At 56.9% G+C, this 19,740-nt stretch overlaps 1 protein-coding gene across 2 annotated transcripts in view; it reads right to left on the bottom strand.

The window, feature by feature from the left end:
• Positions 1-410: 410 nt before the first annotated feature.
• SLIT3 (slit guidance ligand 3) overlaps positions 411-19,740 on the bottom strand; it is a 545,706-nt gene continuing 526,376 nt past the window's right edge. Inside the window, exons 29-36 of one of the 2 annotated variants that reach the window (XM_015585228.1) lie at positions 18,663-18,756; positions 15,010-15,147; positions 13,224-13,464; positions 11,746-11,876; positions 4,384-4,538; positions 2,962-3,247; positions 2,061-2,266; positions 411-979 (exon numbers count right to left, since the gene is read on the bottom strand). In XM_015585228.1, the coding sequence (XP_015440714.1) occupies positions 744-979; positions 2,061-2,266; positions 2,962-3,247; positions 4,384-4,538; positions 11,746-11,876; positions 13,224-13,464; positions 15,010-15,147; positions 18,663-18,756 (1,487 nt within the window). In that variant the 3' untranslated portion in view covers positions 411-743. Of the gene's footprint in view, positions 980-1,454; positions 1,874-2,060; positions 2,267-2,961; positions 3,248-4,383; positions 4,539-11,745; positions 11,877-13,223; positions 13,465-15,009; positions 15,148-18,662; positions 18,757-19,740 lie in introns of those variants that run through there. The other variant, XM_015585229.2, reaches the window with a different exon arrangement.

Below are 19,740 nucleotides of genomic sequence, written 5' to 3' on the forward strand. Positions count from 1 at the left end.
GGGCAATGCTGGGGCCCGAGGTGACGGCGTTGGTCCCTTGCCTCACCGCTGGGAGGACTGTGTTCCTGGGGAGGGGCAGGAACCGAGCAGCTGTTTTAAAACTTGCATCAAGCCTGCTTCTGAGCTCAGAGTTTTGTGATGGCCCCCTCCCTGGCCGGGGGAGGGGCCTGGGGCAGACAGGCATTTGGTCACAGCGCAGGCCAGTGCCCAGTGGCTTTTCCTGGAAGAACTGGGCACCTTGGACATGAACAAGCAGGAGTTAAACGCTTTTAGGGAAGGAAAAAACAAAAGCCTTTCCCCTCTTATTCTTGAGCTCGTAAACAGGTCCCGGGTTCTGCTGACATGATAGCGTTTCCTAAACGTAAAACCTTTTCCTCCTCAGAGAGGCTATCAGTTCTTTATTCTTATCCTTTTGTTTTAAAACATTTTTATTAGTCTTTTTTTTCTTAAAAATTTTTAAAGCTGTTTATAAAAACATGACAAATACACAAAACAAAAAACTCGGTAAAAATAACTCACTATATGGTACATATACTCAGATGGTGTGATATATTTATATAATAAAAGATGAAAATAGTCACTTTCCATAATAAAAATAAGTTCTATTTTTTGTTTATTTTACAATATACTTAATACTCTCTTCTTTTCCTCTCCAGCTTCCTCTGCTTGACTCCAAATCTTCGAGGGGCCCCACGTGGCCGCACCCCCACTGCGAGCTGGCCGGCGGGGCGGGCGTCGAGGGCTCAGGAGCACGGGCGGCAGGCGCACTCCAAGTTTCTCGCCACCTCCTCCACGACCGAGGTGCCGTCTGTGCACTGGAGGACGTATTTCCGCCGCTTGCTGCGGGTGGGCTGGCAGCACTGGGGCCCGCAGCCCCCGCGGCATTCCAGCGTGGGCACCTTGGAGGCCGTGGCACACGACGCGTACCCCTTCTGGCGGTGGATCACCTCTCGGACTACCTCCCCCCGGCATGGACTCTCTGCGGCGGGCAGAAGAGGTAGGTCAGGCCCGGTGCTGGGGCGGGAGCCATGGCAGGCTCTGGCAGGCTGATCCGCAACACCTGTGGCCTGAGGGCCGCTGCTCCCCGTCCCTGACCGCCCCCCCCCAAACCCCAGCCGCGGTCCCTTCCTTCAAGGAACTTAAAGGCCAAACTGTAGGTGGCAAAAAGGTGGACTGTGGGCTCAGTCCTGTCCCCAGACTCTGAGTGCACCACACATGCTTAAAAACCAGATTAACTGCCAATGTTAAAACAGGAGATTTCACCTCATAGTCGGGAGTTGTGGCTTCTCTGAAAACCAGAAGCTCTGACAAAGCTGAGCCTGCCTCCCACTGGTGGGCTGGGGTCCAGCCCCGGTCCCCACCTGTCAGAAGCCTGCCCGCACGGTGCGGAGTCTGGACACTCGCTGCGTGATTACTTAAGTGGGTGCGTTCGTAACGAGAAACAGACAGATGCGTGAAGGAGCAGGAAGGAGCCCAACATGGCCAGGGCCATGTTCCTGGGAAGAGACGCGGGGGCTGGGAGCTGAGTGAGTGGAGGGCGGGGAAGGGGCCTCTGTCACCGTGAGTCCTCGGGACTCGGCCCTCTGTCCTCACTGGGAGAGTGACCGGAGCCAGGACCCTCGGCCGCACGGCCTCAGACAAGTCACTGTCCCTGGTAGGTCCCAGGGTGCTGGAAGCCTGGTAGGAGTGTGAGTGGGAAAGGGCTTGGTGCATTTCAAAGCTTTAGGTGCGTCATGTAAATTTAAAGCTCATGCACGGCTCCTGAAGTTCGAGAGACTGTTGGGTTCCGGAAGAGACTTCGGGTAAGGGGCGCGTGTGGGCAGTGGTGCGGGGTTGGAGGGACGAGTGCTGTGTGCATATTGTTCCGTTAAGTCTGAAATTTCAATACGTTAATAAAAGTTTTAAAAAGTGATCCGTTTTGACTAGTATTCCAACTAGGAATCACGGGGAGAGGGTTCCCCGGGGAAGCGGGGCCTGGCGGGGAGGGGCCCTCTCGGCTTCCGCACAAGTTCTGCAGTTCTGCGGTTCTGCAGTGTGGGGGGCTCACCTCGTTCACCCACCTTGTTCGCAGTGCTCCCCGCCGAAGCCGGGCTGACACAGGCAGTGGGGGTCCCCTCGCGCTGAGATGCGGCACTGCCCGTGGAGGCACTTGAAGGCCGAACAGGCGCTGGCGGAGTCGTTCTTGTCGCACAAGGCCCCTCCGTAGCCCTCCGCGCACCTGCACACGTACGAGGTCCCCGCTGCCACGCACGCCCCGTGGCTGCAGCTGTCGGCGGAGGAGAGGGTGAGATGGGGAAGCGGAGCCCGGTGCTGCTGGACGCTTCGCCTGGCCAGCCCCGTGGCTGAGCATCGTCCACCGGCCAGCTGTGACCACAGCGTGGCCTGCTCACTGTTTACGCAGACATCAGAACTCACGTATTCGAGTGGCAAGTCACAGCTGGGCAGAATCTAAGCCTCCCTAAGCATTTTAAGTGCCCTGCCATCCTGATAAAACTCTGTCCCCGTCACTTGCCCAGTGCCAGGTGGGGCGGGGGGGGGGTGTCTCCACGTCTCGGCTGGAGACAGTGACACCAAAGCCTACTTCTGACCCCGATGCAGCACTGTCTCTACCGGGAGGACAGTCAGAGCCAGGGCTCACTGTAGTCGTCCCCCGTTCCTGATCTAAAATGCTACCTTCTCGCTCGTCAGCCACCAAGTTCCAGGCTTGGCTCTGGTGTCAACACTGAGCTGCTGGGTCGCTCCTGTTTAACACAAGGCCAGGCACACAGTAGGCCCTCGATAAATATTTGTTGGAGGAATGACACAGTTAAGCCATGACATGTGGCTCGGTGGTGCCGAGTCACACACACCTGCTGCCCCGCACAGGCGTCTGCCCGTTTCGGCAGTCACGCTGCCGCAGGTCCTGTCTACAGTCTGACCACAGTCCCTCCAGCTTCCATCGAGGGGTCTCGGGACACTGACCTGTGGCCGAGGCAGGGGTCCTGGGCCTCCTGGTCGCACAGTGGGCCGGTCCAGCCCGGGTGACACTCGCACACCACGCTGTCCTTCTCCACGGAGCGGCACAGGCCGTGCCGGCACACGGTGCAGGACTTGCAGCCCGGCGACACCCCCAGGGACTGTGGCGGGAGGGCCTTGAAGTCCTGCAGCTCGTTGTTGATGCGGACCTCGTGGATGCAGCCATGGAAGCCGCCCAGTGGCCGGTCCGCACCCTGGCGCAAGGCGGAGAGGCCCGTGGAGGTGGGGATGCCTGTGGGGGGGACACCAGGACAGTGGCCTGAAGATCCCCCTCCCCCCACCCTGTCAATTCTCCCAGCGCCCCGCCCCCCCCCTCCCCAGCGCCATCTCCCAGTTACGCATCCACAGCCCTGCACCTCTGCTGTTCACACCCAGGAATGCGCCCAAACCCCGGGCCCTCGTCCCCACAAGGACGCGCAGCCTTCGTCCTGCACTGTGGTTCTAAAACATCGGAATTTGTTGCCATTATTTAAATACAGAAAATATACCACAAATCCATATTTCAAGCTTCTCTAGAAAAAAAGGTCTGGCCACCCACAGCCACATGGCCACCCTGGCAGGCTGGAGGATCACCCCCTCTGGGCAGGGCTGGTGGTACCCCACATCCCCACTGGTCCAGCTAGGCCTCCGCTGGTGCTACCTGTCCACAGAACACAGCAGGTGAGCTAGTTTGGGGAGAAGGGGTTTGGGGAGCAGCCTCGGTCAGTGGAACTTTGGGGATCCTCTTTGGGAGAGAAGCTGTGTCCCTTCTGGGGCTGCTCTGGACCAAAGGCTTTCCCTGGACTGGCCATGAACAATGCAGATTCCAGGGCCACTCCACCCCCTCGCCTCTCCTTCCCCCCTACAGAGGGGGCTCTGTGGGGAGAGTCTCGGGACTCTGTGTTGAACAAGCAGCCCTGGTGACTTTTTGGCACATGGCCCTTTGAGAACTACCAGCCCAGGTGCTGCCAGACTGGTGGGTACGGCTTTTGGCCATCATAAGACCTTAACCTCAAACACGTTCTTCCACGTCCATCACCTGAGCCTCACAGTGTCCCGCGAGGTGGCAGAGCACAGGGAATGTGACCTGAAGCCCTGGATCGAGGGGCCTGCACTCTGCCTCCATCCCCACGTCCCCTACCATCCCCTCTGAACAACTTGTAGTTCTCAGAAGGAGTCCACCCTCTTCTCCCCATGCCCTGGCTAACTAGTCACCTTTTAGGGAGCAGCTTGGTTGTCACTTCCTCCAGGAGGCCTACCCTGATTTGGCTTTGTTAGTGGGTGCCTAGATGAGAACAGGGGAGCCCTAGCCAGGGGGCCGGGGTGGAGGTGCCCAAGCACAGAGGGCAGGTGGGAGGTAGTGGAGTGGCAGGGGAGGGGGGGCTTTACCTCCAAGGTAGAGGGGGCTGTTGATGCCCACTGCTGGCTGCTTCTGGAGCTTTCCCAGGCTCTTGGGGGCTCCTTTGTCCACCACCAGGTTCAAGGTCTGGTTTAGCATCACCAGCTCCACGCTGTGGAACTGGCCGTCATTCACAGTCTCCACACTGGGCAGGAGAGAGGGGGAGAGCCGGAGCGTTAGCCGCGTGCCTTCCACGGCCCTGCGCTGGGCTGCGGACTTGACTGGGATTGCATTTTGTTTTACTTTTTATTTGCAAATAACTTAAAACTTAGGTAAGTTGCAAAAATACCAACAGCATAGAGAATATCTATCACAGCTGTGGATTCTCCTATTCGCCCTCTTTGCTTTATCATTTCTTCTATGTATCTCTCTCTCCAAACACACGCCAGTATGTACAGACAGACTCATCTACACACACGGGTTCTTTGAACTATCTGAAGGTAAGTTACACGCATTGTGGCCCTTTATCTAGGCTCATTCCCTAAGGAGGGGGAGTCCTCTGACGTAAGCACGGCACAGTTCTCAACTTTGTTAAATTCAACGCTGATACCATACTGGATCCTATCAGTCCGTATTCTAAATTTTCAGTGGACCCAATAATAATGTCTTTTATAACATAGTTTTCCTTCCAGTACAAGAGCCAATCTAGGGTCAAGTATCGCATTTGGTTATCATAATTTGCATTCTTTTCTAGCATGTCACAGAGTTAAGCCAATTTCATCCTCGGAACACCTCAATGTCTGCCCTGCTGCATACTACTGGGACCATGATTTCGTTAACATATTTTGCTTCGATTTCTCCATTTCCCCCTTAAATATTAGTAAGGATATAAGGCTAGTATTGTTCTAAGGAATACTATCCACAGAAAACATTGTGCTATGAATTTTATATTTTTTCCTGGTATAGATGAAAAAAAAAATGACCTCACAGTTGCAATGTCACTAGTTTGTCTTCGTCCTGCCTCAGTTCATCTCATGTGCCTCCAGCCGTGCGTCTATCACATTTGGGGAACTAAGGCCTTACAACACTCCTGCAAGGTCAGTGTGTTCTCTGCATTACAGAAACGAGGAGACAGAAGCCCAGGGAGGTTGAGTCACTGACCTTAGGTCCCACAGCTAATAAGCAAGAGAGCGGGACTCTGAAGAGGCACGTCCAGCCCTGAAGCCCACCTGCGTTCCCCGTCCCATGCTGCCCCCGACAGTCCCAGCAGCCACTCACCCAGGGCTGACTCCGACTATTTGACCCTCGTGATAATTCTGTAAAGGAGTATCAGATATACCGTTTCACAGATAGAGACTAAGGGCCAGAGAGGTTAAGTGATTTGTCTGAGGTCACCCAGCTGGTGTGGTCCAGAGACAGAACTCACAGGGTCTGCTCTTTCTGCTACTCTGTCCTGGAAGGGACTGAGAGGGTGCAGAGGTGGGGGTGACAGAGGAGTCTGGGGCACGGTACCCCCTTCTCTGAAGAAAATGGCTCTCTGAGGAACAGGTGTGGGCAGTAAATGTGGAGGCCTCCCATGAAATCTCCCTGATGAGTTGGCTCCAACTAGAGGACCCCATCAGGGAGGTGGCACTGAGTAGCTCAGCAGACAGGGACAGTTTCAGTGACCGACTCAGACATTTTGGTAGCCAAAGAGGTAAAGGAAATACTCGGGGGAAGACGGGCTCAGACGGGGCGCAGTGGAGAAAGTGGACCCAGTCTAGCACCTTACTCGGGGCGGGACCAGAGCCGGTCACAGAAACAGAACCTCCCTGGGCGGTTTCCTCATCTGTAAACAGGACAGAACAAACTCAAGAATTATCGTGATGATCAGATTAGAGGAGGTACGTGAAAGTGCTTCGTATGCGAAATTACTGGGAACCTGTGAGCAATTAATTGTTAGTGTTATTAGAATATCAACAACGAGAACCAACCATTATCTGCCAACCTAGCGACCCCTGCTCTAGTGCCCTCTGGGAGAAAGTGAGGGCAGAGGAGCCCGGAATCCTGCTAAATCCATCAAGAACCCTCTTTTCTCACATGTACCCACCCACCCACCCACCCAGTGTCTGTTATGAACCACATTGTACTAGGAGTCAGGAATCAGTGGCAAACAGGACAGACAGGTACCGTCACTCACAAAGCTCACGTCTCCTTAGCCTTTTCTCTAAATCAGACACGCAACTTATCAATGCAAAGTTTGGCCAAGAAATAGGGCAGTGGGAGTGTGGAGTGGTGGCTAAAACAGAGTCCACTGGGGGGTCTAGCTTCATAATGGGGAGCCGAGAAACCACAGGAAGGTAGAGCTGCTTCTATTTCGGTAGGCTCCAGCTACTCTCAGTAGTGAGTCAAGGACAAGGCAGAGTCCTGTCTGTGGTCCCGCAGACTAGTTGGTGATGGTGGGTTGGGGGATGAAAGCTGATGTGCAGAGACCACAGCTTTTGACTTTGGGCCCTCAGCGTATTCTAAACACACATGCAAAAATATGTAAATATATCTCCAAACCATCTTGTAAACTGATGTCCTGAAGGCAAATGAGCTCAGCATCCCCTGAGGTGTGCAATGGACGCTGGGCAGCCACCTGCCAGGGAGGAAGCTGTAGAGGCCGCTGCCCTGGGCAGGTCTTGGGGGTCCCTTCCAACACGAACCCATCAGACACACAGACACAGGGAACACGCACCATGAACCCCCTCCAAGCCCACTCCCTTCTTCCTTTCCTGCGCTCCCCAGCTGGCCAGGCCCTGGTGCACCACCTGGAGACATGTTTTGATAGGAGAAGGGGACCCTGTGGCCCCCAGCTCCTACCTCTGACAAAGTGCCTGGCCCCACGGAGGGCCTCCCCTGATGCTTACGAGGGAGAGTCCTAGGCAGGCCCCTTCCTCCAGGCATACTCTTCAGCCAGGCCATGCTCGGGGCTGGAGAGATCTAGGATTACGCTGGGTCCCCCAGCTGAGGGACCCTGGACAAGCCACGTCACCTGAAGCCCCAGTTAATGCTTTGGTACAATGGGGGGGGGGGTGATGGCATTGACCTCACTGGGTTTTAATGGCCAGTGCAGGGGCCCTGATACCTCGCAAGTGCCCCATAAAAGGTGGAAACGATGATCTCGACCCTGACTTTAGGCCTGGAGGAGCTGGGTGGGGGCAGAGAAGGGCACACAAGACCGTTTTATAGCGAGGGAACCTAAGTAGCTTGACCAAGGTCACACTGCTAGGAAGTGGGGGAACCGATGTTCAAAGTCGGAATGATGAATCCTGACTCCCATCACCAAATCCGAACCTCCCAGAGCCTGTCTGTGCCAGTAAGTGCTCATGGGTTAATGGGGTGACACTTTCCTGGCACATCCTAACCAGGGGCTCCTAGAAATCATGCCTGAAGCTGGTGGTTTGCAAACTGTGGGTCCCTGGAGATTAGGGTGGGGGGCAGCCCTGAAGGCTGACTTCTCACCGCCAGCTTGCCAACCCGGATGGCTCTGTTTCCTTTTTGTTCCCCAAACCTTGGACTTTGAAGTACAACACCACCAGGAAACATGGCTCTGCTGCTGCCGAGGAAGAGAAAAACGGGGAAAACCGGACCCAGTGAAAACGACCTGCTGCTGCTGCTCCAAGAAGTGAGCCCGCGGTGGCCCCACGCCCCGCCGTCAGCCCCGGGAGAGTGTCGGGGACGGCAGGGGACGGCAGGGGCCCTGAGGGGCGCCCTCCTTTCGCACTGGGCCAGACGAACCGGCACCGAGTGGGCCGGGGAGAGCCCGGGGTGCCAGAGCCAGGCTGGGTGGCTTGTCTGGGGCTGGCGCTGAGGGCAAGGGTTGGCCAGAGTGGCCTGCCCAGTTCTCGTTTGCTTTCTCGAACGACACGGGCATGTGCTGGGCGCCTAACGGGGGCCCCGTGTGCTGCTCCATGCTAAGCACGTGTCCTCCTGTCCCGTCTAACCCTAACCTCCCCGCACGGCACGTACGAGTTTTCTCCTGTTTAGAAACAACAGGCCTAAGGCTCAGAAACTCAAGGCGACTGACCCGAAGTATTAAAGTGGAAGTGCTGAGGCCAAAGTCAAATCCAAGCTCCCCAGCCACAGGCCCCTACGCCACTGTGGCACGGGACAAGGAAGTCCTTCTAGGTGCTGGGCATGCTCACCCGGAGGCTGAGCTGTGACCACCAGGTGGCGACAGAGCATCACAGGAACAAAGTGTTCCTGGCTTTTAGGCAGGCGGCCTGAGCCCGCCGCTGGCACTGCAGAAGCCTCGCTCCGGCCCCCTATCCCCCGCCCCCCTTTCTCGGCACCACCCTCTGTGCCCCAGCGCGTGGGAGAGCGGGTTTTGGTGGACGCCTGACCTGGGCATGGAGAGATCTAGTATCATGTTGGGTCCTCCAGCTGTGTGCCTCAGGGCCGAAGACTTCACCTGAGTGTCAGGTGTCTCGCCCATCCCTGAAGCAGGCGTGCTGACGCCTGCCTGGGCTTGTGGTGAACATCAACTGAGACAAAGACCTTGGCAGAGGGCGGGCGGTGGGAATGAAGACGCAGAGGGCTTGCACTGCCGGCCAGATAGAGCGCTCCCGTGTTTCAAAATGGTCAACATTTAAACACTGAGCTACGTCACACAGAAACCCTGAACTTTTAGCTTCTCTTGAGAATCCGCATTCCCACATGGCAGCACCTGCTGGGGCTGAGGTCAGCTGGCCCTCTGAACGAGGCCTGTGTGCTCTAGGTGACCACAGTGCTCACCACTCCCTATTGGATCCCAGCCCACTTTCCCTAAATCTGTCACGTTACTCAGCCTCCTAGCCTTGTAGGTGGGAAATAATGCCTGAAGCCCCATCTGACAAGTCTGGGGACAGAGGCTGGTGCAGTCTGTCCCCATTCTGGGGCAGGGAAGGGCTCAGGAGGGCTGTTCTGTGTATCTGCCCTGGGGCCTGGAGTAAAACTGTGAGGTGCCCTCCTTGCCACCCGTGGCTACGGCTGGGCAGATGAACGGTCGGGCACCTGCCCGGAGGAAGCCGTAGAATCTGGCTGCTCCAGGCCCTGGCTGCACCCCCTCATTCTGCGGGCAGGTCAGCGGGGCCTCCGTGGGCAGAAGTCTGCATGATGCCAACTCCCCTGATTAGGTCAGCTCTGGGGTGGAGCCCTGGCTGTGGCTCTGTGGCTGAGGCGGCCTTCTTGGATGGCCAGAGGTCACTGCAGTGACCCTTTGGCTCGGATGGCCTCCTGGCCCTGGCAGCTGCTGGTCAGCTTGGCCTGTGCCCTCCACTAAGCCCAGCCCCTCCCAGCCCCTCCCAGCCCTCCAGTAACCGCTTCTCTGCAAACTGATGGGTCTCCCCCTGCCCGGGGCCTACGGAAAGGCTTGTCAGCCACAAGTCAAACCTCAGCTCGAACATGACCGCCCCTAGGGAGCCCTCTCTCTCTGCGCAGTGGAGATGGCCGCTCCCGCCTCAGAGCCCCGCAGCACGCACGTGTCTCCGGAGACCGACTGCCTCCTGCCTCCTGCCCGGAGAACGTGCCTGTCTTCGTTCCTGGACTGTTTAGTTTAACTCTGTGGCCCTACACCTAGCCCAGGACCTGGCCCACACAAGGTGCCTGAGACGTCCACCGGGTGAGTGCAAGAGGGTGGGTGCTGCTGGACGGAACCAGGACCGCCTCAGAGAAAAGCGTTTGAAGCAAAACTGTTTTCAATACAAGACTCCTGGAGACTTTAGGATGGCGAGCTGCAGGGCACTGAAAGTCCGTCACCGGGCCTGTGCAGGGCTCTGGGCCTGGGCACCCTTCCCTAGGTTCCTCCCTGGGTGAGAGAGAGGGCCTGGGGTCTCTCTGAGGCCCCTGCTGACCCTCATCTGATGCCCTGACAAAGGCTGGGGGAGATGGCAATTTTCCAGGCGCCCGTTTTGTTCCCCAGGTCCTGACTTAGGCAACGGCAGAGCGTTCCCGCATCCCTACCTGCAACATCGCCCCTTTACCAAATCACTCCCACGACAGCTAGCGTCAGTGCGGGGGAGGGCAGGGCTCTGCTGGGGGAAGGCCCCAGGCTCTGGATAGAGCCCAGTGGCTCCTGAAGCCTGGCTGTCACCTTCTGTCCTTGGCACGCCCAAGTGGAGGCTCAAGTTGCCAAGTGCTTTCTCAACCCCCAACCCTCAACTACACCCGAGGTGCATCCTGATACCATCCATGGCACACAGGCGAGGAAACTGGGGCGAGAGGGTGAATCGCTCGTTCAAACGCAGACGCGTCTGACAGCGCAGGCTTTGTGTCAGGCTGGCCCTGGCTCCGCCCGGGGTTCTCTGTCCCCTCCGCTTCGCCCACGACCCGCAGCTCCAGGAACACAGCTGTCAGGAAGCCCTGACTCCAGGAAACTCCGAGGCCACGGCGACAGCTCTTTCTCCTGGTGTCCATTGAACCCACTGTCCTTCCCTGTCCTGCCCTCCACTGTGAACCGTGAATCTTCCTGTCTGGTCGCTGCCTCTCCGCTGTCCCTTAGGCTTGTCACTGCTGTTCTCCTGGCCGGCTGGCCCACCTGTTCTTCCTGCTCACACGGATTCTTCCCTTTCCAGACCCACTGCAAATGGCTCCTTCTCCAGGAAGGTTCGTGTGTCAGCCAGCACTTCCCTGACCTGTGCGTCGGAGTCACCTGGAGGCCCCTACAACAGATGGCCCGGCTGACCCCGGAGCGCCTGTCAGCAGGTCTGGGTCTGAGCCTGCGCATTCTCAGTCGCTGGTGCCGCTGCGGCTCTGGGACCTGGTTTAACTCCGGGTTTGCTGCTGGGGGCGGCCGGCCTCTGGAGGCGGGTCTCACGGGCCGTACTGTCCTTCTAAGGCGGTTTAACCCGATTTTCAGTGTAACCCAGACAGGCATTTCTCATTTGACTAGTTACTTTCATAACTATCTCAAAAATATTTATAACTATCAGCTGACACACTGATAATGGGAAAATCAAGGTGACGGGGGGACTGAAGTTCAGGAAAAACTCGTCCGCAACCGTCCGAGAGTCAGGTTAGACGTCCTGCTCCCCCGCGGCCGCGGACCATCTTCCTGTGAATTGCATGCTAATCTCCCCGTTTTCTTTCTTAAACTAATAAAAGATTAGGATGACATTTTGAAAAGGGCATCTCATTAAGCAGACTTGTCCCCACTGGGGCGCGTGGTCGCCAGCGGGCCATTAATCTTACGGGAACGAGGCGTCACCTCCTGGCAGGGTCTGCCTTCCTCCCCTGCCTCCTCCTCCAACACCTTTCTCCCTCCCGCTGCCGCTCCGTGAGGGGACAGGGTGTACGCGGGGGGCTGGGGAGGAGAGGTGCCGAGTCGCCCCGCTGTCGCTCGCAGGGCTGGAAGCAGGTGGGGAGAGGCGGGCCGCGTGGCAGGTGGGCGGCAGGGGGGCTGCGGTCCTTACCTGTAAACTGTGCTCGGCAGTGAGCTCAGGCTGTCGTAGACGAGCCTCACGTGGCCCTGGTACAGCTCCAGAGCCAGGGGGTCATTGTCGCCCTTGTACAGAAGGATGCCGTTGTCTTTGTCAGTGGCCACCTGCAGAGAGGCGTGTGGGTTAGGGCCCCCAGGCCTAACCGCCCCACCCCGCACGGAGCCCTCTGCCAGGCAGTGTCTTCTGGATGACCCCAGGACCCAGGTGCAGACTGTCTCCCCCACCTAGACGGTAAGTCCCCAGGTGTGAAGGCCAGCTCTCACACCCCAGCAAAGGCCCACTGCGCGACGCAGTCTAACGACCCTTTACTGTGCGCTCATGGTGTCGCGTGTATGCCTGCCTGCCTGCCAGGAGCCCCGAGCTCTACCTAGCCTCTCCCACCGGGCTACCGCGTGAGCCCACCCGAGTCCCGGCCCCTCTCGGGGCCTCAGTCTCGCTGTATAAAGTGTGATAATAATTATAAACAAAATGCTAATAATCACCGTTTAATACAATGTTTATTATGAACTAGGCACTGTGCTAAGAGTCCTGGGAATTTTTAAAAACACCAGTGCCTGGGCTTCACTCCAAACCAATTACACACGAGCCTCTGGGGGTGGAGCCCAGGCACAGATAATCTGAATTCCCTGAGTGATTCTAATGCCAAGGCTGAGAGCCCAGCAGTCGCTGCCCAGGGGGCACCCAGCTCTGGGGTTCCTCCTCCCCCCCAAGTCAGGGGCCTGCTCTTTCTCTATCATACACCTTCCCTGCTCCCTGGCCTCCCCCTGCAACCCCCGCCGCCCCAGAATAGCATTTAGATCTCCCAGAAATGCATTTTGGAATGAATGAGCTCAGGTCCACAGATAAAGAACCCGAAAGAAGTTAGCTGGAAAAGCACTTGGTTCATACTAAAGAGTTTAAACGCCCTGCTTGTTTGTGCCTCCGGGCCTTTGCACGTGCTGACCTCTCAGGTCAGACTGCACTGCCGCTTCATCCGGCCCTGCCGGCCCCTCGCCCTCTACCCTCCTCCAGGCAAACTCCTGCTCATCCTTCAGACCTCGGCTTAGCTATCACCGCCGCTGGGTAGCTTTCTCTGACTCTTCCCAGCAGCCTGGGAACACTGTTCCAGCTCCCACCACACCCAGGGCTGTCACTGTCCCTTGTCATCCTGCTCCAGGCAATGGGCCTCGCCTGTCTTGTCCACTATCGAATTCCCATTGTCCAGCACAGTGCTTGGCACGTAGTAGAGTGAATATTTCCTAGAGAAATGAATGGCTGAGGCTTGAAGTAGAGCCTACTGTTAGCTGTGAGGCTGGTCAGGGGCTGTCTCTGGGGACCCCCTGGACAGAGCTGGGCCAGAGCCCCCAAACTGAGGGCTGTCCCTGACGGTGCTGTGGGGGGGTGCACCCCAGCTGCTCTGGACGGTCAGAGCTTGGGGCACGCGGGGCCCTTCCAGGGCGGGGCGGGCGCACCTGTAGGGAGATGTTGGCCTGGGGCCGGACCTTGGCGGAGGCCAGTTCCACGTAGGAGTCCTTGCCCACAAAGTTGACGGTGATGAGCTTCTCGCACCTTGGGCCGGCAAAGCCCGGGGGGCAGCGGCAGGTGGGCTCCTGCTGCACCTCGATGCACTGGGCCCCGTTCTGGCACTCGAACTGGTCGCAGGGGCTGGTCTGCAGCAGGACCATGGGCGGCGGGTGCTCGCAGAGGAGCCCGCTGGGAGGGGCGAGAGAAGCAGGGAGTGGAGACCGTCGGTCATTCTGGCCAGACGGCCCCTCGCAGAGGGGTGGCGCGACATGGGCACGGGCACTAGCTCCGGCCCTGCAGTCGGTCATTCTGGCCAGATGGCCCCTTGCGCGACATGGGCACGGGCACTAGCTCCGGCCCTGCCTCCGGCTGCGGCAACTCTTCTTCCTTCCTGAAGTCTCGGTTTCCCCATTTTAAAAATAATGGGGTTGGACCAGGGTTCAGGTCCCCAAATTTCAGTGACATCAGAATCACCCAGGATGAATTTGTTGCAAGTGCAGATTCTTATCCATCCACGGATGAATGAATAAATGAAATACGGTGTGTACGCACGGTGGGATATCACTCAGCCTTAAAAAGGAAGGGCACCCTGACACGTGCTACGATGCGGATGCACCTTGAGGACATGATGCTGAGAGAGAGAAACCAGCCACAAAAAGACAAATACAATGTGATTCCACTCATACGAGGTCCCTAGAGTGGTGGTGCCAGGGGCCGGGGGAGGGGAGGACAGGTGTCCGTATTTACTGGGCAGTTTCAGTTCTGCAGGCTGCAAGTGGGGTGGCTGCCTGACGGTGTGAATGTCACTCAGGAATGGTGAAGATGGTACATTACATGTATATTTTACCACAATTCAAAAAGCGTTAGAAAAAGTGCAGATTCCCAGCCCCTTCGCCCCACCTCCAAATTCCAATTTAGTAGGTTGGGGGCGAGGCTCAGGTGCCCGTATTTCCAGGAGCCCCTGATGCAGGCAGCCTGGACCAGGCTTTGGAACCACCGGCCTGGAGAACTCCGGGTGCCTTCCAGGCTCACCTTCTCAGGGCTCATTAGCAGAGCTGGATGTACGCCGTCCAAAGAGTTCTGATGCACACGGAACTGTCCCCCAGTCTGACCCCCTTTAAGTATGGTCCCTGTCCCCCCCAGTCTCCCCCATGCCCTTCCCTTCCAGTCAGGGTGGGACCTAGAGCCGGGACCCAGGCCTCGCCTTCCGCTAACCCCACAGACATCTCCTGACTACCTGGCCAGCCCTCCCATCTCCCCCTTCTCTTCTGGCATCACTGATCCTGGTGACCGACCCAAACCCTTCCATTCACCTCCATGTCTCCTACTGGGTGCCATATTGTTTTTGTTCAGTAGCCAACAAAGAATATTCCTGCCGGCACGGCCATGTGGCTGCCCCCGCCCTGCAAGCAGGGCTCCGAGATGGTGGCACCTTCCAGCCACCGAGATGGAATCGTGCCCAAGCGTGACATGACGTGAGCTGGACCTCAAGTCCGACTTCCACGCGGAGCTGACCTGGGTAGGTCTTCCCTCCTCCTACAACGTGGGTCACAATACTTGCTCTGGGGCTTGGAAGGGCTGAGGAGGTGTGGGGAACAAAGGGGCCTCGGAGACGCAGGGCTGGGGCCACCCCGGCCTGGGCCTCCACCCTGGCCACTTTCGCCTGCCAGTCGCCAGCCCACACTCCTTGCTGTCGGGCCCAGGCTGGCTCCCTCTTGGGCACCCCCGCTGTACCTGAAGCCCTGGGGGCAGATGCATGTGTAGCCATTGACCGCATCCACGCACTGGGCCCCGTGACGGCACTTGTGGGCCACACAGTCATCGTTGTCCACCTCGCAGAGCTTCCCACTGTAGCCAGGGAGACATTCGCACCTGGAACACAGCAAAGCGAGCCTGTTCCATGGGCCTGTCCAGCCTCCCGGTGGCCTCTCCTTCTGCCTCTATCTCCCTGGGCTCCTAAGCTCCGCCCCGCCTCACCCCGCCCCAGCTCTCACAGGCTCTGCAAAGTCTGGCCCCACAGTTGGTTTCACTGGCCAGCCGCAGCCTCTGGCCCCTCCAAGACCGTGTTCCTGCTTCACGTGGGGCGTCCTGTCTTCAGGAGCCAGCTAAGGAGTGCAGGCCCGAAACCACAGAGTTTGGCCTGGATCCACCACATCCTACATAGAATTAACATGCATTTAGTCCTCGCTTGTGCCAGGCACTGCGCTAAGCACCTTTCACCGAGCGCCTCGCTGAGGCCTCCCAGCACTGTGTGTGTGTGTCGGGGGGGTCTGTCCAGCACGAGGGGAACCAGGGCTCCAAGAGCGCTGATGCGCCCCTCCCCCACCATCGCACAGTGATACTTCGTTTACGCTTCCTGTGCGTCAGACCCTGTTCTCAGTGTATCGGCCACTCATTACCCTTCGGTTTCACTTTCTTCATCTTTAAATGTGATTGATGATCAATAACTTTACCGCTTATGGTTATTTTAAAAATCGAGAGGTGTACTCTGTGCACTGCACTAGACAGACATTGAGTAAATGATATGATATGTAGAAGGTGACGATGATGGCAACGAAGATGACACTTTGCACACCCTTTGATTTTGTTCATTTTCCCCCTGAGATGCAGGCTGGAGTAAGAAGGGCGAACCCCCCGCTCCTCACACATGTCTCATGCGCCCCAGGGGACTGGATGGGAGCTACTACCCTAACCTAGGTCCTGCAGATCGACCTGCCCCTTCCCAGGGCAGCAGCTGTCACCAGCTGGCCCAGGTGAACGCCACTGGAGAGAGGTACTGCGGCGGAAACTTGGCCTGAAACATGCACGTCTGGGCTCGCTGCCCGGGGTGACACTCTGCCGAAGTCCCGGCAAGAAACAGACCTGAAGGCGCAATTACGGGCGCATACAAACACAAACGCTTCCGGCCTCTTCTGCCTCCTGCAGGGCCTGGAGCCTGCACACCTCTCTGGGCCCACCAGCTGAATTCTGCTGGGCAGAGTCATAACCACCACAGCCCGCCCGAGTCAGAGGAAGAAGGCGCTGCAGGCGGCCGGGGTGGAGAGAAAGCAAGACTTCAGAACACTTATGGGACAAAGAAGCCTAACGGGGCAGCGTCAGGACGAAGGGATGATCCTCCCTCCTCTCGCTCCTTCCTTTAGGAGTGGATGGAAGTGGCTGGAATCACAAGGGGATCCTGGCATCGTCGAGGGTGGCAGAGCCCGGTACAGGCTGCGGATTCGTGGCTAGGTGAGGCTCTCAGGGTACAAGTTCTGGAATCTGAGGATTTACTGGCCTGCATTCAAAACTGCAATCCGCTAAGACCTGACCTGTTCGCCTTTACTTCCTTCACTGGCAAAACTGAAATATGCGACCTCCTGCTGCACGGGAGGGCGCACACTTTCACCTGGTGGCTCCCATTCCCCAGCCTTTTAAAGAAACAGACCGGGAGTGCCCGTGGGGCGTGTGCCTGCCCAGTCTGCTGCAGCCCCGCCTCTCGGCCTGGCCTGGCCGGCCTCTGTTTGTGGCTCCTGATTCTAAGAAGTGTCTGCAGAGCAACTCAAGCTGTAGAACCTTCTCCAAGGCAACAATAGCTCCTCAATACTTATAGGAGAAAGTCCAGCCCTTTAAGCTTGGAGCTCAAGGCTACCGATGAGGTCTCCATGAAGAGCTGGGGAAGCTGTGCTCACTCGCAGACCGGGCAGTGGAGGGCTGGAGGCAAGTGCGTCTACGTCCTTCTTTTCGAAGCCACGGTACTCTCCGTGCCTGCGCTTCCCAAACCCGGATGAGCATACATGACCCCCAGGGACCTTGTTTAAGTTGAAGCTTCTGATTCAGAGGGGGCCTGGGAATTAGCATTCCAAACAAAGTTTCATGTAATGCTCATGCTGCTAGTTCACGGGCCTCATTTCCGATAGGAAGAATCTACACGGTTCTTCATCTGCTAAAGAGGAGCCTCTGGTGCTATAACCTGCATTTTCTGTTGTTCTCAAATGTTTTGCCTTTATCTTTTTTCTAAAGGGTAAGGCTTATAAAATTTTCACGTGTATTTGACTTACTGATTCTGGACGAGGGGGAGGTAATCAGATAACAGCTTTGGTTCCAAGACATCAGGCATCTCCCGATTCTGCTAAGGAATCAGCAGGCCTGGACTGACTCGGCCCCACCCTCTCCGAGTACCTGCGCCCAGCCCCAAGCAGAAAGCGGATGACAGCTTCCGCGTCCCAGGAGCGAGTGTTAAATGAGGTAATGCACAGTTCACACAGAGAGTCAGTTCTCAGCGGATGGTGGTCACAGTGATCTTTGTTTTCGTCATCATTGTTTTCGGTGCTTGTGGGCGGTGTTCGTTATTATTATCGTTTCGGAGTCTGTGCAGCACGGTCACACAGAGCTGTCTGTCCTGTGGAGACCTCGTGAGAACGGCAGATGAGGATAAACATCTTCAAACCCGGGCAAAGGTTGTACTGACTGCACATCTCTCGTGAATGTCCCAGAATGTGAGTTGTTATGGAGAGGGGAGGGAGATAAAATTACAAAATGCTGCCTTGGGAGAAGGGATTTTTGATTGAAATGCATTTTAATAATAATAATAATAATAATAATAAAAATCCACATTATCGTGCTGGCCTGTAGATCGCCTCAAGCTTCTAGGAGACGTTGCGCCTAAATGTATTACCTCAAGGTTTGAATGCATCCACATTATCGTGCTGGCCTGTGGATCGCCTCAAGCTTCTAGGAGATGTTGCGCCTAAATGTATTACCTCAAGGTTTGAATGCTGGACTGTTTCTTTTCTGTATTGTCCTAGAACTCGAGGGGCCTTGGTTACAGTGGAGTGAGGTTTCGAGGGACAAGTACCAGGGGAGCTGAGCTCTGGTGCTGCTTATGTCTCTGGCCTCAACTCCCCAGCGCCCCAGGCCCAGATCTGCACCCTAGACCTGCACCCCAGACCACTTCTGCCCAGTCTTCATGCCCGCCGTGCTCCTTCGAGCCAGCCGGAGTGTGCCGGCCTCCTCTCCACCTGTGACTGGCATCCTACTCACTCTCCAGAGCGCACGTGCCCAGTGGCCATCACCGCCCTTGCTGGGCGCCCCCACAGCGCTTTGCTCGCCAGTCTGGCCTCCTCTGCTTTGTAGGTGTCTCTTCCCTCCTCTCTGCCTCTGACATCGGTTAAAGAGCAGCCCTGACCTACAGCCAAATCTTGGGGTGGGAAAGGCAGGTGGGGGGGTCTCGGGAGGCATCCCTCACCTCACTCGCACTTAGGTAACGACTGCCTGAGCCCACCTGGCACGTCTCTGGGGGATGGGGGCAGATGAGGCAGGTCTGAGAGCGCCCCAGAGCCTCCGCCTCAGACCCAGATTGCTGGCGAGTGCCCAGGACCCGGCGCCGGGGGCATGAAGCCAGGCCTTACCTGAATCCTTTGTCCAGAGAGATGCACTTGGCCTCGTGCTGACAGAGGTTCATCTCAGGCACGCAGTAGTCGACCACCTCGTCGCACAGCTCACCTGGTGGGCAGGGCAGAGAACTGAGGCTCAGGAGGCCACAGACATCAGTAGCCCCGCGTTTACTCTCCTGGCGTATCCTTTCCCCCTGCACCTCTGCCTCGGTTTCCCCAGCAGTGACCATGGGAAGATCCCAGGACCTCTCCTGGGCACGGTCACGGCACCATAGTTTGGCTGTGTTACTTGATCATCCAGAGGCTGCTGTGGCTGAAACCACAGGGTGTCAGACCCTGACCTTGGACTATGCTTGTTTGTTTTTTCATTCTACACCTGTTTATCGAGCACCTCCTGTGTGGTAGGCACCGAACCATGCGCTGAGGACACAATAGTGACCCGGTCCTGTCTCCCCTCACAATAGCTTAGTGGGGGAGATCTACGAATAAGCAGGCAGTTACAACACAGAGATGTAAGCGGATGACAGGGGTGGAGTCGGGGAAGCCTGGGGGCTTCCTGGAGGCGCCGACGTGGCTTAGTAGCACAGCCCGCCCCTGATGGGTAAGTAAGCCCCTTGGCTTTTCTCAGAGAAGACACTATGAAGGGCGTTTGAAGTCCTGGTCTCTGGATACGTTCCCTTCGAAGTTCATAGGGGCACAAAAGGCCTAAGGGGTCACAGTCCCCAGGGGTGGCCCCTGCACCTCAGCCCCGCAGAGCTCACATCCCCTGAAGATGCGTTTTGGGAGTGTGGGGGATGAGATTGGAGGTCGGGGCTGAGTCAGTGGCAGATGCGCCGCTGAGCTTGGGGTGTCCTCAAATTTTACTCGGTCATGCCAGCTGGAGAGTGGTCTCAGAGAGGAAAAGGGGACGCGGATGTGCTCTCGGGGCAGGGGTGGGGCGGGAAAAGAAGAACAAGCCCAAATAGACAACATAATGCTTCATCTTAAAACAACTAGAAAAGGAAGAACAAATGAAGCCTAAAGTCAGCAGAAAGAAAGAAATCATCAAAATTAGAGCAGAAATAAATGAAATTGAAAACACACACACACACAC

Source organism: Pteropus alecto, unplaced genomic scaffold (assembly GCF_000325575.1).
Source record: "Pteropus alecto unplaced genomic scaffold, ASM32557v1 scaffold40, whole genome shotgun sequence".
In the NCBI taxonomy this organism is placed as follows: domain Eukaryota; kingdom Metazoa; phylum Chordata; class Mammalia; order Chiroptera; family Pteropodidae; genus Pteropus; species Pteropus alecto.